The sequence below is a fragment of the Gymnoscopelus microlampas genome (assembly GCF_963454915.1).
Source record: "Gymnoscopelus microlampas genome assembly, chromosome: 21".
Lineage (NCBI taxonomy): Eukaryota > Metazoa > Chordata > Actinopteri > Myctophiformes > Myctophidae > Gymnoscopelus > Gymnoscopelus microlampas.
Genome location: NC_139958.1, coordinates 45665080 through 45684733, shown reverse-complemented (window position 1 = coordinate 45684733; position 19654 = coordinate 45665080). Strand labels below are relative to the sequence as shown.

At 42.4% G+C, this 19654-nt stretch overlaps 1 protein-coding gene across 1 annotated transcript; it reads left to right on the top strand.

Moving 5' to 3' along the window:
- The first annotated feature begins 1571 nt into the window (after window positions 1-1571).
- On the top strand, window positions 1572-18292 carry ccdc14 (coiled-coil domain containing 14). Its single transcript, XM_084046527.1, has 12 exons — window positions 1572-1700; window positions 4396-4451; window positions 6461-6542; window positions 7859-7931; window positions 8290-8415; window positions 9504-9732; window positions 10615-11192; window positions 11547-11685; window positions 13010-13092; window positions 14812-14955; window positions 16619-16730; window positions 17314-18292. The coding sequence occupies exons 1-12, from the start codon at window positions 1677-1679 to the stop codon at window positions 18035-18037; spliced, it is 2370 nt and encodes a 789-aa protein (XP_083902653.1). The 5' UTR covers window positions 1572-1676; the 3' UTR covers window positions 18038-18292.
- The last annotated feature ends 1362 nt before the right edge of the window (window positions 18293-19654 follow it).

The window sequence follows — 19654 nt, the reverse complement described above, 5'->3', positions numbered from 1 at the left end:
TCCCACCGACGTCAGCTGTTCATTTATCGACAGCCATACAGACTCCATTTGCCGCATTTGACCTCCTTTATGAGACATTTTCACGCCGAGTGACTACAAGCTCTTTCAGCTATGTTCCGTCATCAGCTTTTAAGAAGAACTGTGTTCCGTGAGCAACAATAATTATCAAACATAAGACTTCCGGTGGACGATCTCTTCGGAATAAGAGTACACTCTAGAGAAAAAAGAAGCCATTGAAAAACGATTCATTTGCACATTAAAACTACAAATTAAGTATTTTAAACTAAGCTCTAGACAACACATATTATGTGTATATTTGTCACAAAAACTGGTTTTAACTGTGCACATTTAATGGGGATCAAATAATAATAATAATAATAATAATAAACTTTATTTGTATAGCACCTTTCATGACATGACATGCAGCTCAAGGTGCTTTACAGAGCAAGAATACAATCACAGTTACAACTAATCTGTAACAACCTATTCGGGCATAGCGTAGGGCTAGGCTAACACTTAAAGGACAACTTTGTTTTTTTATAACCAAGGTTTATGTTTTAGATTGTAATTAAAGTAAATAAAAGATGGGTGTTAACATTTTTAAATTTACTGCTTTCTGTAGTTTTAGCAATTTTCTGTGGGCGGGGCCTTTTTTTTTTTACACCCGGTGTTTTCTTTATTATTATTTACAGTAGCTCTTCTAACCCCCTCACATCTGGCCATCAAAGACCACAGGACCTTTTGTATTGCGTAAAAAAGGCATATTCAGCCACCGGACAGAATGCCCCCGCCCACTGTAAAAAAAATATCGTGAAAATTGCTAAAACTATAGAAAGTAGTAAATGAAAAACAAGAATAGCACACATCTTTTATTTACTTTAATTACAAGCTAAAATATAAACCTTGGTTGTAAAAAAAAAAACAAAGTTGTCCTTTAAGAGCTCTAGAATGTGCCATTTGTAAATACATACAAAATGTATTTAAAAAAAATAATAAATGTATCTTTTAAAAAACATTAAATGTGATGATCTTACTTTGAAGGCAACCGGAAACCTTATATTTGATAGCTCCAGCACTTATTTTTAACTCTATGCTCCAGCACCAAATGTGTATAGACGGATTTCCGCGCGACGTCATCACAGAGCAGAATGCGCAATCTGCGCATGCCTGGGGGTCAGTGGGGGAAAGGCGCGTTCGAAAATACAGCCCTGAGCGGCAGTGAGCGCACTGGCCAATACAAACTAATAGGCGAGTGTGCTCCGGTGCGTAATTTCCAAACGCACCCATAGGCTTCCCCCCGCAGCTGCGCGGTCATATTCCTCTCATGTTTACTAACAGGAAACCTCCCTATTGGTTGATGTTGATCACGGAACGGAGCTGTGGCCCATGTGCGTCACGCCGTGCGACGAATCTGCCAGATAAAGAAAATGACGTCACTGTCTCTTCCTTAAATAAGCGTCCTTGACAACGAACAGGAAATAGGAACCTCTATCTCCACCAATGAAATGCAGGGAGCGCTGAGCAACGTTGTGTGATTGGTCGGCTCACGGCTCAGCACTTCCTCCTGTGAAAAAAACAGCAACTTGTTTCTCGTCCACAGTTTGTCATTTATTGGATGTTTTAGTTCCACATTAAACTTTACAGCTCGTGCAGCTGAACGTGAACTATCGTGAAGAATGAAAGGAACTGTCAAACACAAGGTGAGAGTGGTTTAAAACATGTATTTAGTACATTTATTATCATTTATTACGTTCTTCTCCATGCAAAGTGATTTACAAAGTGTAAGAGAGAGCCAAACGACACGAAACCTAGTCAACAAACCAGCAGTGGTGGAAAAAGTACTCATATTTTTTTTAGTCAAGTAAAAGTATCAATACTGCAAAGTAGAAATACTCTTTTACAAGTAAAAGTAAGGTATTAAAAATTCACTTGATCAAGTAAAAGTACAAACGTATTGGTATAGAAATGCACTTAAAGTACCAAAAGTAGAAAGCACTCATTATGCAGAATTTCACAAGTTCAAAATGCATACAAATCTTCTGAAAATATCGTCTAGCTATTTTCAAATGGGCTGAGGTGGGTAATGGATGTTTTGTGATAATAATCAAAATCTACAAAATAATTGTAGTGGAGTAAAAGTACAATATTTGCCTCCGAGATGTAGTGGAGTAGAAGTAAAAGTATTGAAAATGGCAAATACTCCAGTAAAGTTCCTCAAAAGTGTACAGACAGTATAGTAAAAGTTACTTTACACTGCAAATCAGTGTTAATTTTGCAAGCAAATTTTTATTTAGTTTATAGTCTTTCGAATAAAATGTCATTTAGTTTTAGTCCTTTTTTTAGTCATCTGAAATGTTTTAGTTTTTTTAGACTTTGTGGACAAAACAATTGTTTGGCGATGCCTTGATGGCGTCGTAATTCGTAAATGCCTGATTTTACAGTTGGTTGCATGCAGAAAATAGCAGATCTACAAGCTCACAATGCGTCATGCTGTGTTGCGTGCCGAGCGCAACCTAACATAAATAACTTGTCTTTTAGTTCTACTGGATCTCTTCTCCACCAGTCCTCCACTCAGTGGTGGAAAACGTACTCAAATGTTTTACTCAAGTAAAAGTATCAATACTGCAATGTAGAAGTACTCTGTTACGAGTAAATGTTCGGAATTCAAAATTTACTTGAGTAAAAGTGCAAAAAGTATTGGTATCCAAATGTAAAGTACCAAAAGTAAAAGTACTAAAATGTTTGAAAATAGCAAATCTACAAGCTCACAACGCGTTGTGATGCGACGTGTTGTGAGCTTGTAGATCGGCTATTTTCAAATAGCCTAGGTACAAAATAGGGCTTAAGTGGTCAATGTATGTTTTATAATGTAATAATTTATATCTGCAAAGTAACTAATAACTAAAGTTTTCTAATAATTGTAGTGGAGTAAAAGTACAATATTTGCCTCTGAGATGTAGTGGAGTAGAAGTAAAAGTATAGACAATTGGAAATACTCCAGTAAAGTAAAAGTACCTCAAAATTGTACTTACGTACAGTACTTGAGTTAATGGACTTAGTTACTTTCCACCACTGCCTCCACTAGGGTTAGTGGTAATGTATAGCGTTAGTAATGTATACATGATGTGAACATGCACAATACATCATTATCAGACTTAATTGTATCCTTCAACTTCTTGTTTATGTCCCAACAATGTCTGGATATAGGCCTACAGGTTTTGTAGCATTTGTAGAAATATTAGACCTTAAATGTCAAATGTTTAAGCATGTTCTAATCATGTGTACTTTACATTACTTAGATCCATTTTTAAATGGTCAGTACTGCAATGGTTCTCAAACATTTCCATGTAAAAGACCCCATATTGATATGTATTCAGCTAGACCCCCCCCCTATGCGAAAACGTTTGATGCAAGGGACCCCCATAAGAGAATAGCTTGGCTTAAGTAGTTTGCTGTTAAATATTAGATGAAATACTTAGTTAGAAGAAATACTAACAACTACTGCTATATGGGCTACTGTAGGTGAGGAGAGAGAAACCTATGATCTGAATGGGCATTCTTATACAATTCATTCTCTAATTGGATTACATTTTCACTTATTAATAGGTGGTTCATGGGCCATATTTCATTACCTTTTATTCTGGCCAAAAGGATATTGAACGGACACCTTCACATTGATGCATCACAATGCACAGATGCATTTGAACAAATACATGAACGCTCGCCCCAGGTCAAATCCAGCAAATCCAGTAACCTCAGTAAAACTATGTCTAAACCTAACCTTATTCCTAAATGTAACCTCAGTAAAACTATGCCTGAACTTAACCTTATTCCTAAACTTAACCTAAACGTAACCTTAGTAAAACTATGCCTAAACCTAACCTTATTCCTAAACGTAACCTCAGTAAAACTATGCCTAAACCTAACCTTATTCCTAAACATAACCTCAGTAAAACTATGCCTAAACCTAACATTATTCCTAAATTTAACCACAGTAAAACTATGCCTAAAACTAACCGTATTCCTAAACTTAACCTCAGTAAAACTATGCCTAAACCTAACCGTATTCCTAAATGTAACCTCAGTAAAACTATGCCTAAACCTAACCTTATTCCTAAACGTAACCTCAGTAAAACTCTGCCTAAACCTAACCTTGTTCCTAAACTTAACCTCAGTAAAACTATGCCTAAACTTAACCTTATTCCTAAACTTAACCACAGTAAAACTATGCCTAAACCTAACCTTATTCCTAAACTTAACCACAGTAAAACAAATACGAGAATACAACAACCGCTGGGGGTGAGTGGTCCGCGAAAAAGATGGGGGAGAGCGTTCCGCGTTCTATTTTAACAAATGTGGTTTTATCTGTATGCTGTGCTGCATTGTGACTGACAGGTGGTGTCATCAGGGAGGTTGACTGGAGGGGGGAGGGTCCAGCCAGTCAGGAGACGGTGAGTACAACCATGCTGTTTTCATCTCTTAAGGTCCTTACACACCGGGGCGATTTTTTTCATGCGAATAATATGTTTTTTTTTAAAAACCTTATAAAGTCAATGCAAGCTTCCACACCAGTTTCGCGGAGCGGAAAAAAGCGTCTTTTAATTATTCGGAACAAGTCCGAATTGTGTGTATATTCGCATAATTCGCCTGTGTGTAAGGACCTTTAGTTTCTCTACATTTCATTAGTACAACCATGCTGTTTTCATCACTTAGTTTCTCTACATTTCATTAGTACAACCATGCTGTTTTCATCACTTAGTTTCTCTACATTTCATTAGTACAACCAAGCTGTTTTCATCTCTTTATTTCTCTACATTTCATTAGTACAACCCAACCATGCAGTAGCCCCCAGCACTTTTTCCGCCCAAGGACCCCTTCCAATATTTTATTTTTATTTAGAGTAGCCAAGTAGTTTTGACTACGGGCCAATTGTGTTCGCATAGACGCCCGAGAAAGATGTATGCACCACAGAGGATTCGAACCCACAACCTCACTGGGCAGGGACTTTAACACGCCAGGACCCTTCCAATATTATTTGTCAGTTTAACCTTTCATTTTGTTAGGAGAGAGCGATAGCAGCGCAAGATTGAACTGGGGGTGGTTCTTCTACAGATAAACAATGGTCATGAGATGTTTTGTTTTTTAAAGCCATGGCTTCGTGGTCCCCCAACGAATGGTCTGGACCCCAAGGGGGTCTGAGGCATAGCTAGTATGTTAGAGAGGCCGCCTGGGGAGTAGAGGTCCCCAGTTGTCCCAGGTTTGATTCCAGGTCTGGCCACAGTGGCCAGCAATGTCTGTGTTGAATATGACCGGTTGAAGTGTCCTTGAGTAAGACACCTACCCCCCCGCCTAACTGCTCCGTGCCTCTAGTGGGCAGCGAACAGCTGGGTTTAGCTGAAACGTACTATTATAATTGAAATGGCCAAGACATGATGTTCGTCAGGGTTGGGCCATCACACGAGCTCTCCAACTGCCTCCAAACTTGGCACAAAATATCCCTCAGTGGTCTGGTTATTGGGTTGGCTAATTTCGCCACCTTGAATGTATTTACAGTACACATTGTACAGTTTAACTTTTCTTTTCTCTTTTTTTGCCCCATATTTTGTCCAGTAGGTGGCGCGCATGCACAGTAGGCACACAAAACAGAAACGTAACTTCCGCTTCCCAAGCCCCCCTCCCCCCGGCCCCCACTCATTCACTTCCATCACTTGCATTCATTCGATCCCAGTCTGCTCTTTTCACTTCATGCAGGAACACACAGACAACATCAACACATTTACTTTAACTTAATTACACCTACTAGGTAGCCTACTACTTTACTAAAAACTGCTGACTTAACATAGCCCATTGAACTCCTTTGAACACTGTTTTCCAGACATATACTCAATTTAATCTAATTCTGTGGCGCCTCAGTGCGGCTGCAGAGTTAATTAATCTAATAATGTCATTTAATAATTTAACTATTGTATCGACCGCTGACATCGTCAGGAGGGCGGTCCTCTAGCTAAAATGTGTAGTTTAGGGTTTTCAGCAATCAAATAAACATGTTTATATTATTGAACTGAACGTTCTGACTATAAGAATTAATGAGAGGGGGGGCGAGGAAGGCTTGATGCGCGCCACATAGGGCCAGGCTATATCTGATAGCATAACACATTCTCAAATAACATGATATTACATGTCAGGCCCCATATTTCTACAAATGCTTCAAATCTCTGCAAAACCTGTGATACCCAGTACATTTTGGTCTGATAATGACTTCTAATTTACTTGCTTATCTGCTCAGGGGGCTTTCACGGAGAAAGGAGACAAACCCCCACAAGGGGGCTTTTGTCTAGTTATTATTATTATTATTATTATTATTATTATTATTATTATTATTATTATTATTATTATTATTATTATTAATTATTATTATTATTATTATTAGTACTACTAACTGGTCTATTTGTACTCTTAGGGTGACAGGTGGTCAGACTTCAAAGACAGTGCTGTGTACTGATCCAGCCTACTCTCTCTATTCCACTGACTCTGAGGACCAGGTAATGACTAACTGAACACATACACACACACACACACACTGTCTTCCAAAAATAAAGAAACCACACCGGCGATTTTGTCAGGTATGTAACCCTGGTTCGTTTATGATGCTGAGGTCTGTGTTTGACCAATCTGGGAACCCATCGCCAAATAAAAAGGAAAAACAGCGCCCTCCTGCTGTTTTTTACTCTTTCACTTGGCTCTGGGGGGAGCTAAATGGAGCACCCGTGCGCAAGGAAACCGGGGTTTTGGTCTGCCCTCAGCGCTCACAATATTTCTACACGGAACTCTAACACCACTTCTCCCAGAGAACATGGAACGTTTTGATTATAAGCCCACTTGTTTCTATGATAAAAGAGCAAGTTAAAATGTGAATATCTTTCCGTGGTTTTGTCTGCTTCAAGGACGCTATTGTTAAATGAGTTTCGGCTTGTTTTCAGTGGGATTGATTGGGAAGGGAGCGCACAGACAGTGAATCCCGCCCACTACATTTGATTGGGTAAAGCGCGACCTGCTTCCTGATCTGAAGGCACGCCCACTTGTAAGCTAATGCGCACACGTTCTGAACGGAGCTCTCGACAGATTCAGTAGCGTAGCTCTGAATCTGTTCTTGAGAGATTGGCTAGATTTTTTTTTTTTTAACTGTCGGTTGATGGTTAATATCCATATGAGTAAAATCGCCCGGCTGATTTGTTCATTTCTTGAACATAGTTCTTATATGACGCAATTTAAGATTCCCTAATGGGAAATCAAATGCTAAAAATAACGCAGTGACCCAGGGGGTTAGCGCCCTCTAGCGGGCGGCTGTGATGTCAGACTTCGGTGCTCTATTGAGGTGTTGCGCTCTGTCTACTACCGTGAGCTATTTCTATCTTAGCCTATTACCCAGGTACAGTGGTGTAAAGTAACTAAGTACATTTACTCAAATAGTTTTGAGGTACTTTTACTTTACTGGAGTACGTATTTCCGATTGTCTATACTTTACTCCACTACATCTCAGAGGCAAATATTGTACTTTTACTCCACTACAATTATTTGAAACTAGTTACTAGTTACTTTGCAGATATCAATTATTACATTATCAAACATACATCAACCACTTTAGCCTTATTTTATACCTAGGCTATTTGAAATAGCAGATCTACAAGCTCACAACGCGTCACATCACGGCGCGTTGTGAGCTTGTAGATCTGCTATTTTCAAACATGTTAGTACCTTTACTTTTGGTACTTTTAAGTACATTTTGATAGCAATACTTTTGTACTTTTGTAAGGGGTAAAGTAAAGTAAATGGAAGCCTCTCTCATCCATCTAACCAGGTAGCTATCATCCATAAGGGGCTGGATGGCTGTACTGCCCTGCTCAATGGCATCCTGCAGGCGGAGAGGGCAGGTACTGTAAGCCTGGTGTCCTGTACACAAAAACACACTTGACTTTACATTCATGACCCCACACACACTTTGATTTTCCCCTATTTTATACTTTTATACTTTTATAGTTGTGCGGCGATGTCAAACACCGAAAAATAGACGATCTACAAGCTCACAACGTGTCGCAGCCCGACACGTTGGGAGCTTGTAGATCGGCTATTTTTCGGCTTTAGACTTGCGGTTAAAAATGCCTCCAAAAAAATCATAAATCAATCATAAAATCGGCTTCCTAAAATGTTGATGTCCTCACAAGTATAGTAATACAAACGTGTGTGTGTGTGTGTGTGTGTGTGTGTGTGTGCGTGCGCGCGCGCCCATAGAGGTCAAGTCTAGTCTTGCCAGACCAGTAAAGAGTGGCTCAGTCAAACCAAGAACAGTCAGTTCCTCAGTGAAGAGGCGAGACACAGACGGCAAGAAGACCGGCAACAAACAGCTAAAGAAAACTGGTGAGACTATTGGCGTGTGTATATGGCAAATGTGTTTGTTATAAATGATTGTGTTTGAGAACACACTAAGACAGAGGTCTTCAACAGGGGGTCCGGGACCCCTAGGGGGTCCTCAGAGTTACTACAGGGGGTCCGCCGAATCCTTGTGTGATTTTTTACATTAACCACTTCAACCAAGCACCCCTATCCTGAGGAGAACTTTAGCCAAAAATATCAGATCTACAACTACACAACGCCTCGCGCTGCGAGGCGTTGTGCAGTTGTAGATCTGTTGATCAGTTGTAGATCTGCTATTTTCGGCAAAGTTGTTGGCTATAGTGGGGAAAAAAGAGCAGACTAAGTACAGAGTGAAAGGTCAGGTTTACTATAGGTATTGGTGATAGGCTGCAGACGTTAATTTGTGACCAATAACATAGAGATACAATTCATCTAAGTTTAAATTAGCTGACATCTTATCTTTAGACAGCAGAAGGAAAATACAGTTTTTTTTGTTGAAAACTTCTGCTGAGATGAAATGATCATTCTATCCTTCCATAGGCAGAGAGAGGACCCTGCTGAGCATGTGCACAAGAAGTCTCACCCCTCTAGCTTATTTCTAATTAATAATAATAATAATAATAAAGTTTATTTGTATAGCACCTTTCATGACATGAAATGCAGCGCAAAGTGCTTTACAGAGCAAGAATACAGTTACAGTTACAACCAATTTAACAATGAAGCAAACAAAGATAAAATAAAATAAAGTAAAAGCAAAAGCATAAAACAACATTAAAATAGGCAATACAGGACCTGTGACTGACACACACCTGTGACTGACACACACCCGTGACTGACACACACCTGCGACTGACACACACCTGCGACCGACACACACCTGTGACTGACACACACCCGTGACTGACACACACCCGTGACTGACACACACCCGTGACCGACACACACCTGCGACCGACACACACCTGCGACCGACACACACCTGTGACTGACACACACAATTAGAATTATTGAGTGTGTGTTACTTTTGTTCCCTGTTACTTTTGTCCCTGGTCTCCCCCTATATCCAAATGTTGCCACGTCTCCTCCTTCAGTTCCACCTGCAGTTCAGAAGAGCGTTCTGTCCTCCCAGTCCGGTCCAGGCCTGACCGCCAGTAGCCAGCAGTCACCTCCGACGGCTGACCCGAGACCAGCTTCTACTGCCAGCCTCCAGAGAGGCCCTCCACCTCCAGCTGTTAGAGCTGAAGTCCACAGCACCGCATCACATGCAGCCAAAGGCTCTACAGCCCGTCCTCACTGTGCTCCATTTGATCCAGCATGGAGGTAAAGTGTGTTGTTTTACCAGAGACGTGTCACCAGTGGTGTAAAGTAACTAAGTACATTTACTCAAGTACTGTACTTGAGGACAATTCTGAGGTACTTTCACTTTACTGGAGTGTTTCCAATTGTCTATACTTTTACTTCTACTCCACTACATCTCAGAGGCAAATATTGTGCTTTTGCTCCACTACAATTATTTGAAAACTTAAGTTACTAGTTACTTTGCAGATATACATTATTACATTATAAAACATACATTATCCACTTTAGCCCTATTTTATACCTTGGCTACAAGCTCACAACGCGTCGCGATGCGACGCGTTGTGAGCTTGTAGATCTGCTATTTTCAAATATTTTAGTACTTTTACTTTTGGTACTTTTAAGTACATTTGGATACCAATACTTTTGTACTTTTACTCAAGTAAATGTTGAATTCCGGACTTTTACTTGTAACAGAGTACTTCTACATTGCAGCATTGATACTTTTACTTAAGTAAAACATTTGAGTTTGACTTTTTCCACCACTGCTTGTCACAATGTGGGGGAAATGTTCCTGTACTTGTACTACCACTTTGAACAGCTCAAAGATCACATTCTTTGGTTGCTGGCAATCCTCATTCAAGCCTTGCTTGTTGTGGTGTTAGCAGTTGGTAAGTAATTAAGTCAACTTTATGTATGGAGGGCCTTTCAAACCGGTTACAACGTGCCGTACGATGAGCAAACAAGTCACACCACATGGAAATAAACATTAAGCAACATATTAAGAAATGTATAAAAACATTAAAACCTACACATAAGGCAAAACTATATAAAACCGATAATATACATTGTATGAAATACTGTTATACCAGCTTAGTATTCTTTTTTTTCTTTTTTCTTTTTTAGAACGGAGTTCCAGTCTGCTTCCTCAGAATCCGGGCCAGAAGTTCTCTTCAACTGTCGCCTGACCTCCTCCACACCAACTCTGAGCCCCGAGAAACCTGCTTCAACCACAAGCGCGACCACGACCAACATGGACTCGACAGGCCGCCCAGCCCAGCGTCAAGCCTCCATAGCTGGGCCCCACAGACCAGGCGACACCCAGGACTCGGACCCCTCGTCTGGGGACGGACGTGGCGGCAGAGAGGGCCCCTGCGAAGAGGAGAGCGTGCCGGTGAGCGATGTCAACGGCGCTGACGGAAGAGTGCGTAACAGTGCAGGCTCTGCTGGATCCACACGCTCACAAACACACCTCCCAGAACCACGCCCCCGCACGCCCCCCGCACAGACGCACGCATCGACCACATGCACGGACTCAAACTCCCAGGCCGAATCCCTTCCACATACGCACGCAAAGGCTTCACATGACCGGCACACGCACACAGTGCGAAGCGAGGGTCGGGAGGACACGGAGAGGTCCGAGGTGAAGGTGAAGACCGTCCAGTGTCTCCTACAAGAACTGAAGACTCTGATCACAGGACAAGGTGGTCTGTCTGTCTGTCTGTCTGTCTGTCTGTCTGTCTGTCTCTCTGTCTCTCTGTCTGTCTCTCTCGTGTTATAGTTAAGAGTGCTTGTCATCTTTTTATCTAAAGCATGTAAAGATATACATATTTTGGAAGAGAAATGTGATTTCAACATAGCATGTATTCATAATGTGGACACAATGTAGAAGTTGTTGTTATGAGTGATTGTATACAGTGAGTGAAGGTGTGGATACAGTGTCTCAGGGTGGGTTGAAGTGTGTCTCACATGTGTTGTCGTGACGAGCTTGCATTTCAGTGGCTTTGTGCATGGCTCCAGTGGTGGTCTTTATTTAACACTAACGATGTTGTCTATAGGTGGCGTCGCAGAGAGCTTACTGTGTGACCTGGAGCACACACTGTCCTCACTGCCAGCCATGGTCGATAGCCGTAGCGTACAGGCTGAGATAGCACTGCAACTACAGCCGCTACGCAGCCAGAACGCACAGCTACGCAGGTATGTGTGTGTGTGTGTGTGTGTGTGTGTGTGTGTGTGTGTGTGTGTGTGTGTGTGTGTGTGTGTGTGTGTGTGTGTGTGTGTGTGTGTGTGTGTGTGTGTGTGTGTGTGTGCTGTTCCAATGTGACGGATAACTACTGCAGTCCCGCTGCATCCCACTAGAGGGAAACGGAGACCAGGGAAAGTCTGTGTCTCCCAGGAGCCACAGCTTCCAAACAAGCCGCATGCAAACGCTCTGAAGACACGGAGCATGTCAGGCAACTGTCAGGTCCAACCATAGACATATAAAGGTAGACGCCTCCTTCGGCTCTGAAGCGTTCGTATCTCGGGCGCGCTTCCTTGTTCCGCAGGGCTATCCCATATAAGGCTTGGGCAAGCTGGAAACTTCCGTGTGCGTCACAGAAGGGGGCGTTTGGTAGGCCAATCAGAGGCAGGTGGGGCGGGTCTTTTCTTAAGAGGCAGCCGCGCAGCAACTAGTCAGTTAGACGCGCTGTGATTGGCCAGTAGTTAACGCGATGTGATTGATCAGTAGTCAAACAGCCCTGCGGAAGAGCCTTGTATTGAGATACCAGTCGCTACAATGAACTGCAGAGGCCAATGAGGTATCTAGGTTTCTATATCTATGGGTCCAAGCCCAGACAGCACATACAGGCGGTGTGCATCCCTGGGGGGAATGTCCCCCCCACACTTCTATAGAAACACTGTGCAAAAGAGTGTCTGTGTGTGTGTGTGTGTGTGTGTGTGTGTGTGTGTGTGTGTGTGTGTGTGTGTGTGTGTGTGTGTGTGTGTGTGTGTGTGTGTGTGTGTGTGTGTGTGTGTGTGTGTGTGTGTGTGTGTGTGTGTGTGTGTGCGTGCGTGCGTGCGTGCGTGCGTGCGTGCGTGCGTGCGCGCTTGTATTACTATACTTGCGAGGACCAAGTATAGTAGAATTTGAAGAAATCTACATTGTGAGGACTGTTTTCCTGGTCCTCACAATGCAAATGGTTGTTTTATAGTGAAAAAAAACGATTTTTAGAGATACATTTACAATTAGAAAAACATTCAGGTCAGGATTAGACATTTAGAGGTTAGGTTTAGGGATTGGAATTAAGAGTTAAACATGATTTATACTTGGTTGCGTGCCAGCGTCATGCACCGAAAAATAGCTGATCTATAAGCTCACAACGTGTCGCAGCGCGGCGCGTTGTGGGCTTGTAGATCTGCTGTTTTTTCGGCTTTAGGCTTACGGTTAAAAATGGCAATATTTTGTTTTAAATGGCATTCATAACATGGTAAAGTGTTGATGTCCTCACAAGTATAGTAAAACAAATGTGTGTGTGTGTAGGCGAGTGAGGATCCTCAACCAACAGCTACAGGAGAGAGAGCGAGCAGAGAGAGAGAACAGAGAGAATCAGTGTGACTCTGAAGGTAAGGTGTAAGGTGCAAGGCACATGAAGACATGTGCCTTGATTTTGCGAATGTACAGTACCTGTACTGCACCTTTAATATTTGTGCCCTTGTATGCTCTCCTTTATGTGGACATGAACACATTGTGTCTGTTTGTCTTGTCTGTCTCTGACAGTTAACCCATTCAGTCCGGGAACCCATCTCTGTCATTTTAGATGTCTTTGGCTATTCATAGCAGATATACAAGCTCATAGCGCTATGAGCTTGTAGATCTGCCTTTTTTTTTTTGCAAATCTTTGAATATATATATAAGTGAAAATGTTGAACTCCAATATTTGCTTCTGGGGGTCCCTGGAACAAAATATTTTCAGATGGGGGGTCCGTGGCGAAATACATATCATTTTGGCGGTCCTTGACATGGAAAAAGTTGGAGCACCACTGACATAGCAACCAAACATAAAAATGATATGTATTTGGCTGCAGACCCCCATCTCAAAATATTCAGTTCCAGGGACAGCACAGCTTTGAGTTTTAAAAGAATATATTCAAATATTTGCAAAAATGTTCAAGAGCTATGAGCTTGTAGATCTGCTATTTTTGAATAGCCAAAGACATCTAAAATGACAGAGATGCGTTCCGGGGGTTGAATGGGTTAATCATTTCTACACATTTTGGATTGAGGCAGGATACAAAAGACTCTTATCCGAGTGTCGTTGAAAAAGGATGCTGAAATGTCAGTCTCGCAAAACACTGTGTGAGGTTTCTGTCACATGGACTGCTCGACACCTTTGTTGACCTGCTTGTCCATCAGTGTGTAGAGACCCCGGGTTAGATTCCCAGGCGTTACAATTGTGCCCTGACCCGGGTCGGGGTTTCCAGGTGGGGGGAGGGGTTCAAAAGGGGGAGGAGTGTACATGGATACAAGTTCTCAGTCGTCGCCATGTCATTTGGATTGGATTCCACAGAAGCCAGCGTGTCTTCTAATCTATGGAAGCATGTTGCACACCGAAAATAGCCGATCTACAAGCTCTGTGACTTGTAAATAGGCTATTTTTTCGGTTAATATTTTAAGATTAGGTCAATCTTAGTTGTCAAACTAGCAATATGTTTCAGAAGCATCTTCCATACAATCTTAATAGTCTCTGATATTTCATATACAAGCAAAGGTTAAAGGGACTACACCATGAATTTTAACTTTTTCTTCTTTTTTGTGTGTTTTTGGTCTCCCCTACCTCTCCTCTATCCCCAAAAATACCCCAGTTTGAACACTCAGGCTTTCACAGCAAATCTGGGGTTTTCTGGAAATTGATCTCAAAACAGGCCAAACTGATTTGGTCCCCTACCAAAAACAAACAAAAAATATATATATATATTTTTTTTCTTATTATTTTTTTGTTTTACTTTTTCCACACAGAACCAGGAGATAACATGCATACAAACTGGCTCAATAGCGCCCCGTGCCAAACAGGACAATGTGGTATTGCAGGTGAAAGTGCTTTATAAGCCAGAGAGAAGTTAGTTGGAATGAGTATATCTGAGGCTTGATTTAGGCTCAAACCTTTTTAAAAACGTTTGAGGGACATAAACAATATGATATTAAATATTATTATTATTTTTAAAATTCATGGTGTAGTCCCTTTAAAGCGAGTGAGTGTAGCAGTCGTGGCTCAGCACCATGGTGATCATAAATGTGTGTTTCACGTCCGATTTGACCAGCATGTTTCAACGCTCTTCTCCCAGCGTCCGCTTTGCAGGCGGAGCTCAGCCACGCCCACGCACAGCTGCAGGAAGTTCAGGGTGACGCTTTGGCGCTACGGAAAGCCCTGCGGGACACACAGAGCCGTCTGAGAGACAGCGAGGCAGAGAACGTGCGCATCCAGACAGGTAACCAAGACGACAACAACAACAACACTTGTGCAGCGTGATAACCTTTTAAAGGAGTAGTTCACCCAAAAAATGACTTATTTTCTATCTATAGGCTCTATGCACAGCAGCCATATTATCACTTCCTTCACAGGTGTTACCAGTGATACTAATGAAGGCTCTGTTCCATTTAGTCTAGCACAGTGGTTCTCAGATTTTTGAATTTCAGATTTCCACAACCCCAATAAGAGTTACACACCCGTAAAGGGCCATTTGGGAGTGTTTCCAGTGAGCCAACGTGCACAATATCAGCACCCTGACTCCGTCTGACCAGAATGGAACAGAGCCTTCATTAGTATCATTGATAACACCTGTGAAGAACCTTAAGAATCGCCTCAGGTCTTAAAGGGTTAAGGCCTGAGGCCGATTCTACAAATGCCTTCTTAGGATGGGTACACACTGCAGGATATTTGGTCCGACTTTGCTGTCGGGGACCTTTTTTTTGGCGCTCGCCGACAAAACCCCCCGATTTGACGCAGATCGGGGCTTTGATCGCCACGGTTTTGCACGCTGTGTGTGAAAGGCTCTGCGAGACGATCCCAGTGCTCGGCGATGCCTGAGAGGGGGAGAGAGAGGGCGAGAGAGAGAGGCTGTAGGGCTCTACTCTCGGCGATGTATGAATTATCCTGCAGTGTGTGATCCCTTGTCGGCGATCAATCGTATAAGTGTGAAAACGACACATGACAGCCGATTTCAAGAAAGAGACTTGTGTAGTGTGAAATGCTTAACGATCAGATGACTCCCCGACCACTTTAAAGGGTCTACACCATGAATTTTAACTTTTTCTTCATTTTTGTGTGTTTTTGGTCTCCCCCACCTCTCTTCTGTTCCAACAAATACCCGACTTCGAGCATGCAGGCTTTCATAGGCTATCTGTGGTTTTCATGTAAATTGGTCTGAAAACAGTCCGTCAGATTTGTTCCCCCACCCTACGTCACGTCTGGGAACAATTCCTCCCGTTTATCAGTTCTAACCAAAAAAAAAAAATCCAAAAAAAAAATTTATTTTTTTTTTAAATTTTTTCTCATTTTTTTTTTTTACTTTTTCCACACAGAACCAGGACATGACATGCATACAAACTGGCTCACTAGCGCCCCGTGCCAAACAGGACAATGTGGTATTGCAGGTGAAAGTGCTTTATAAGCCAGAGAGAAGTTAGTTGGAATGAGTATATCTGAGGCTTGATTTAGGCTCAAACCTTTTGAAAAACGTTTGAGGGACATAAACAATATGATATCAAATATTATTATTATTTTTTAAATTCATGGTGTAGCTCCTTTAACCCATTAAGACCTGGAACGCATCTGTGTCACTTTAGCTTTCTTTGGCTATTCAAAAATCTTGAAACATATTTTTTTAAGAATCGCCTCAGGCCTTAATGGGTTAAAAGTCCTACAGTGTGTACCTGCCCTAAATCAGCAGTTCTCAAAAGTTTAATATGTAGTTCCAGCGCTGCGTATCACTGAAACGTGTGTGTGTGTGTGTGTGTGTGTGTGTGTGTGTGTGTGTGTGTGTGTGTGTGTGTGTGTGTGTGTGTGTGTGTGTGTGTGTGTGTGTGTGTGTGTGTGTGTGTGTGTGTGTGTGTGTGTGTGTGTGTGTGTGTGTGTGTGTGTGTGTCCTACAGAACTAGAGATCACTAGCACCAGGTTGTTGGAGATCCAAAGACAGAAAACTGAACTGGCCCTGCTGACTCAGCAGAGACGAGAGGACATGCACACCGTCCACCATCTCAACAGGTAGGTCTCGGGCTTAGTAACATTGCTGGTACTGATGTGAACAGATATGCAGTATCAACAATTACAGTCACCGTCACATTTATATTGTACACAAGATGAGATGTTTATCACACAATGTATATTTTATCATCGCATTCCTGTTAACCCAAGACCTCGAACGCATCTGTGTCACTTTTTCATTTGAGCTAAAAAGCATTATTTTACACTTTGGCTATTCAAAAATAGCAGATATACAAGCTCATAGCACGGCACCGAGTGCCGCGCTACGAGCTTGTAGATCTGCTATTTTTGAAAAATCGATTAATCGATTGATATATTTAGATTATTTTAAAGCGAACATTTTTAACTCAAATCTTTGCTTCTGGGGGTTCCTGGAACAACATATTTTGAGATGGGGGTCCACGGTCAAATACATATCATCTTGGGGGTCCTTGACATGAAAAAGTTTGAGCACTACTGATATAGAAACATACATTTTTTTAGAAAACTGTTGGGATTTAGAAGACATTTTGTAGAAATCGGCTTCAGGTATTAATGAGTTAAATAATCTCTCTGTCTCTCTCTCTCTCTCTCTCTCTCTCAGGACCCTTCTTTCTGTTACATGCGGACGGCCTCCAGCAGTGACTACGGACGACTCCACGGCCCGCCCACCTCTTACCAAGCGAGTTCTCGACCAATACGAGCGCGCACAGCCCTCCCTCGACCCCGTCAGCCAATATCTGAGCTCACTGGGTGGGAACGGGTGCGTGAGAACGTCGCCCCCTAGCAAAGGCCCCCCCTCTCTCTCAGACGCGCGCCTCGAGCACAGGGGAAGTGAGAGCGATGTTTCTGGGGAGAGTGTGTTCGGGCCGTGGGAAGACGAGAGCGTCGGTGCATCTGTGGACAGAGTGTACACGACGCAAGAGGACAAAGAAAACAAAACGGAACCAAAGAATTCAACCTTCGCGCCTACGACGGCACCGGCGACCGCAGAGGCCCGTCCCCGAAGCTTGGACAACGTCCTCCGACTCCTCCACCAATCGGAATCTCTCGTCGGCTCCCCTCCCCTCCTCGGCCGATCGCGAGAGCCCGCCCAGGCGATCGCGATCCGGTCGGCCCCACCCAGACGCCTGGAAACGGGTCGGGGCCTGTCCCCTGACTCCTCCCTGTCCCTGTGCGAGGTCGGATCCGTGTTGTCTGACTGGAGCGTCTGCTCGGGTTCCACGTTCAACACCAGAGACGAAGTGGAGTTCCAGAGCGGTCTGGCCGCTCTGGACGCCAGCATCGCTAGTCTGCAGAGAACTATTAAGATGGACCTGGGGAAATGAGAACAGTCTGGCAGCTCCAGACGCTGATCGGCAGAGGACTATTAACCTCATGAACTATAGCAGTGGTTCTCAATCCTTTTCATGTCAAGGACCCCCAAATTGACACTCATTAGCCTGCGGACCCCCATTTGAAAAGATATGCCAGGAACATGAGAAAAGATTTTTGTGGCTCAAGCAGTGATTCTCAACAATTTTCAAGGACCCCCAGTTTGACATGCATTAGGCTACGGACCCCCATTTAATGGCATTTCTATCTCTGGGACCCCAATTTATATTGTAAAATCAATTTTAATTTAACTCAGAGAGTGTACAAATGGAACCAAATGGACCTGTTAGGGTCCATTTGGTTCCATTTGTACACTCTCTGAGTTACATACCCAAATGGCCCCTTTGGTTCCTAACTATCTATCATTTAGCGGTCAAGGACCCCTGGGGGTCCCCGGACCCCTCTTTGAGAACCACTGAACTATAGTATCCCTATTCACGGGTGAATCTACAAGCTCACAACTCGCGGTTATGAAGCATTGTGAGCTTGTAGATCGGCTATTTTTTTGGCAAAGAGATTTGGTGTAAAGCGGAAAAAGGAGGAGGCTTGGTATAGACTCCTAGGGCAGTGGTTCCCAAACTGGGGGTCCCCAAATTATTCTGGGGCGTCCCCAGACGGTTAGCTTAATGTGCAACATTATTTTGTCACTCAACAGTAAACAAACCAACATGCAGTATAAGTGTATACAGCGTATCTGCACATTTCTAAAGTGGCAATTTAAGGACTTTCAAGACCTTTTTAATATACCAAATTGGCCACCTTGTCAAATATTAGGTAAGACGGAGGCAAACATTGTGGAAATAGCCGATCTATCTAAGAGTTGTGAGCTTGTAGTTCGGCTATTTTCACTATATTTATCAGTGGAACCGAGTGGAGCTAAATGTAATGCCTACAATTCAGTTTGGGGGGGTCCCCAGTTCAAATGTGATTATTTTGGGGGGTCTTAGCCTGAAAGGTTTGCGAACCATTGCCCTGGGGAACATAGGGTTTAGTGGTTAAAATGGACCTGGAAAGTTGACACACACTGTGTCTGTTTTTCACATGCAGCGCACACACACACACACACTTCTTTTTGTCTTTACATATTTTTGTCTTTACATATTTCTGCGTTTGTATTTGTATGTGTTTTAGTACATCTGTTTAGCTTAAAACACCACACAGACACTAATTTATTTAGTCTCAAACTGGGACAGTTCTGACTTCAGCTAGAAACTATCACAAGTTCACAACTTAACCCTCTGGCATCTGGCATATCTGGCATTTTGTTTTAAAATACAAAATTACACCGGTGCCATATGTTGCTTTTTTTTCTCCATTGTTTTATTTTTAAACTATTTAGTCCATTTTTTATGCATTTTTAACTCCTCTTTTTCATGTTTCAGTGATTGAGACAAACACCTCTTTTATTTTTTATTTTAATAATTGACTATGGTTGTTTGTCATTTCTGAATGTCATTGCAAATGATATCTCATACCTCTGTAAGATAAATATTGTCCTTAATGATCAATGTTTTGGGGTAATTGGCAGTTGCATACATAGCACTTATTGGTAGCAATGCTATTGAATCAAC

Coding starts and splice junctions, on each gene's coding strand:
- ccdc14 (XM_084046527.1), top strand. CDS start 1,677: ATGAAAGGAACTGTCAAACACAAG. Junction 1,701..4,395: donor AAGGAACTGTCAAACACAAG/GTGAGAGTGGTT, acceptor TGTGACTGACAG/GTGGTGTCATCAGGGAGGTT. Junction 11,686..13,009: donor CAGAACGCACAGCTACGCAG/GTATGTGTGTGT, acceptor GTGTGTGTGTAG/GCGAGTGAGGATCCTCAACC.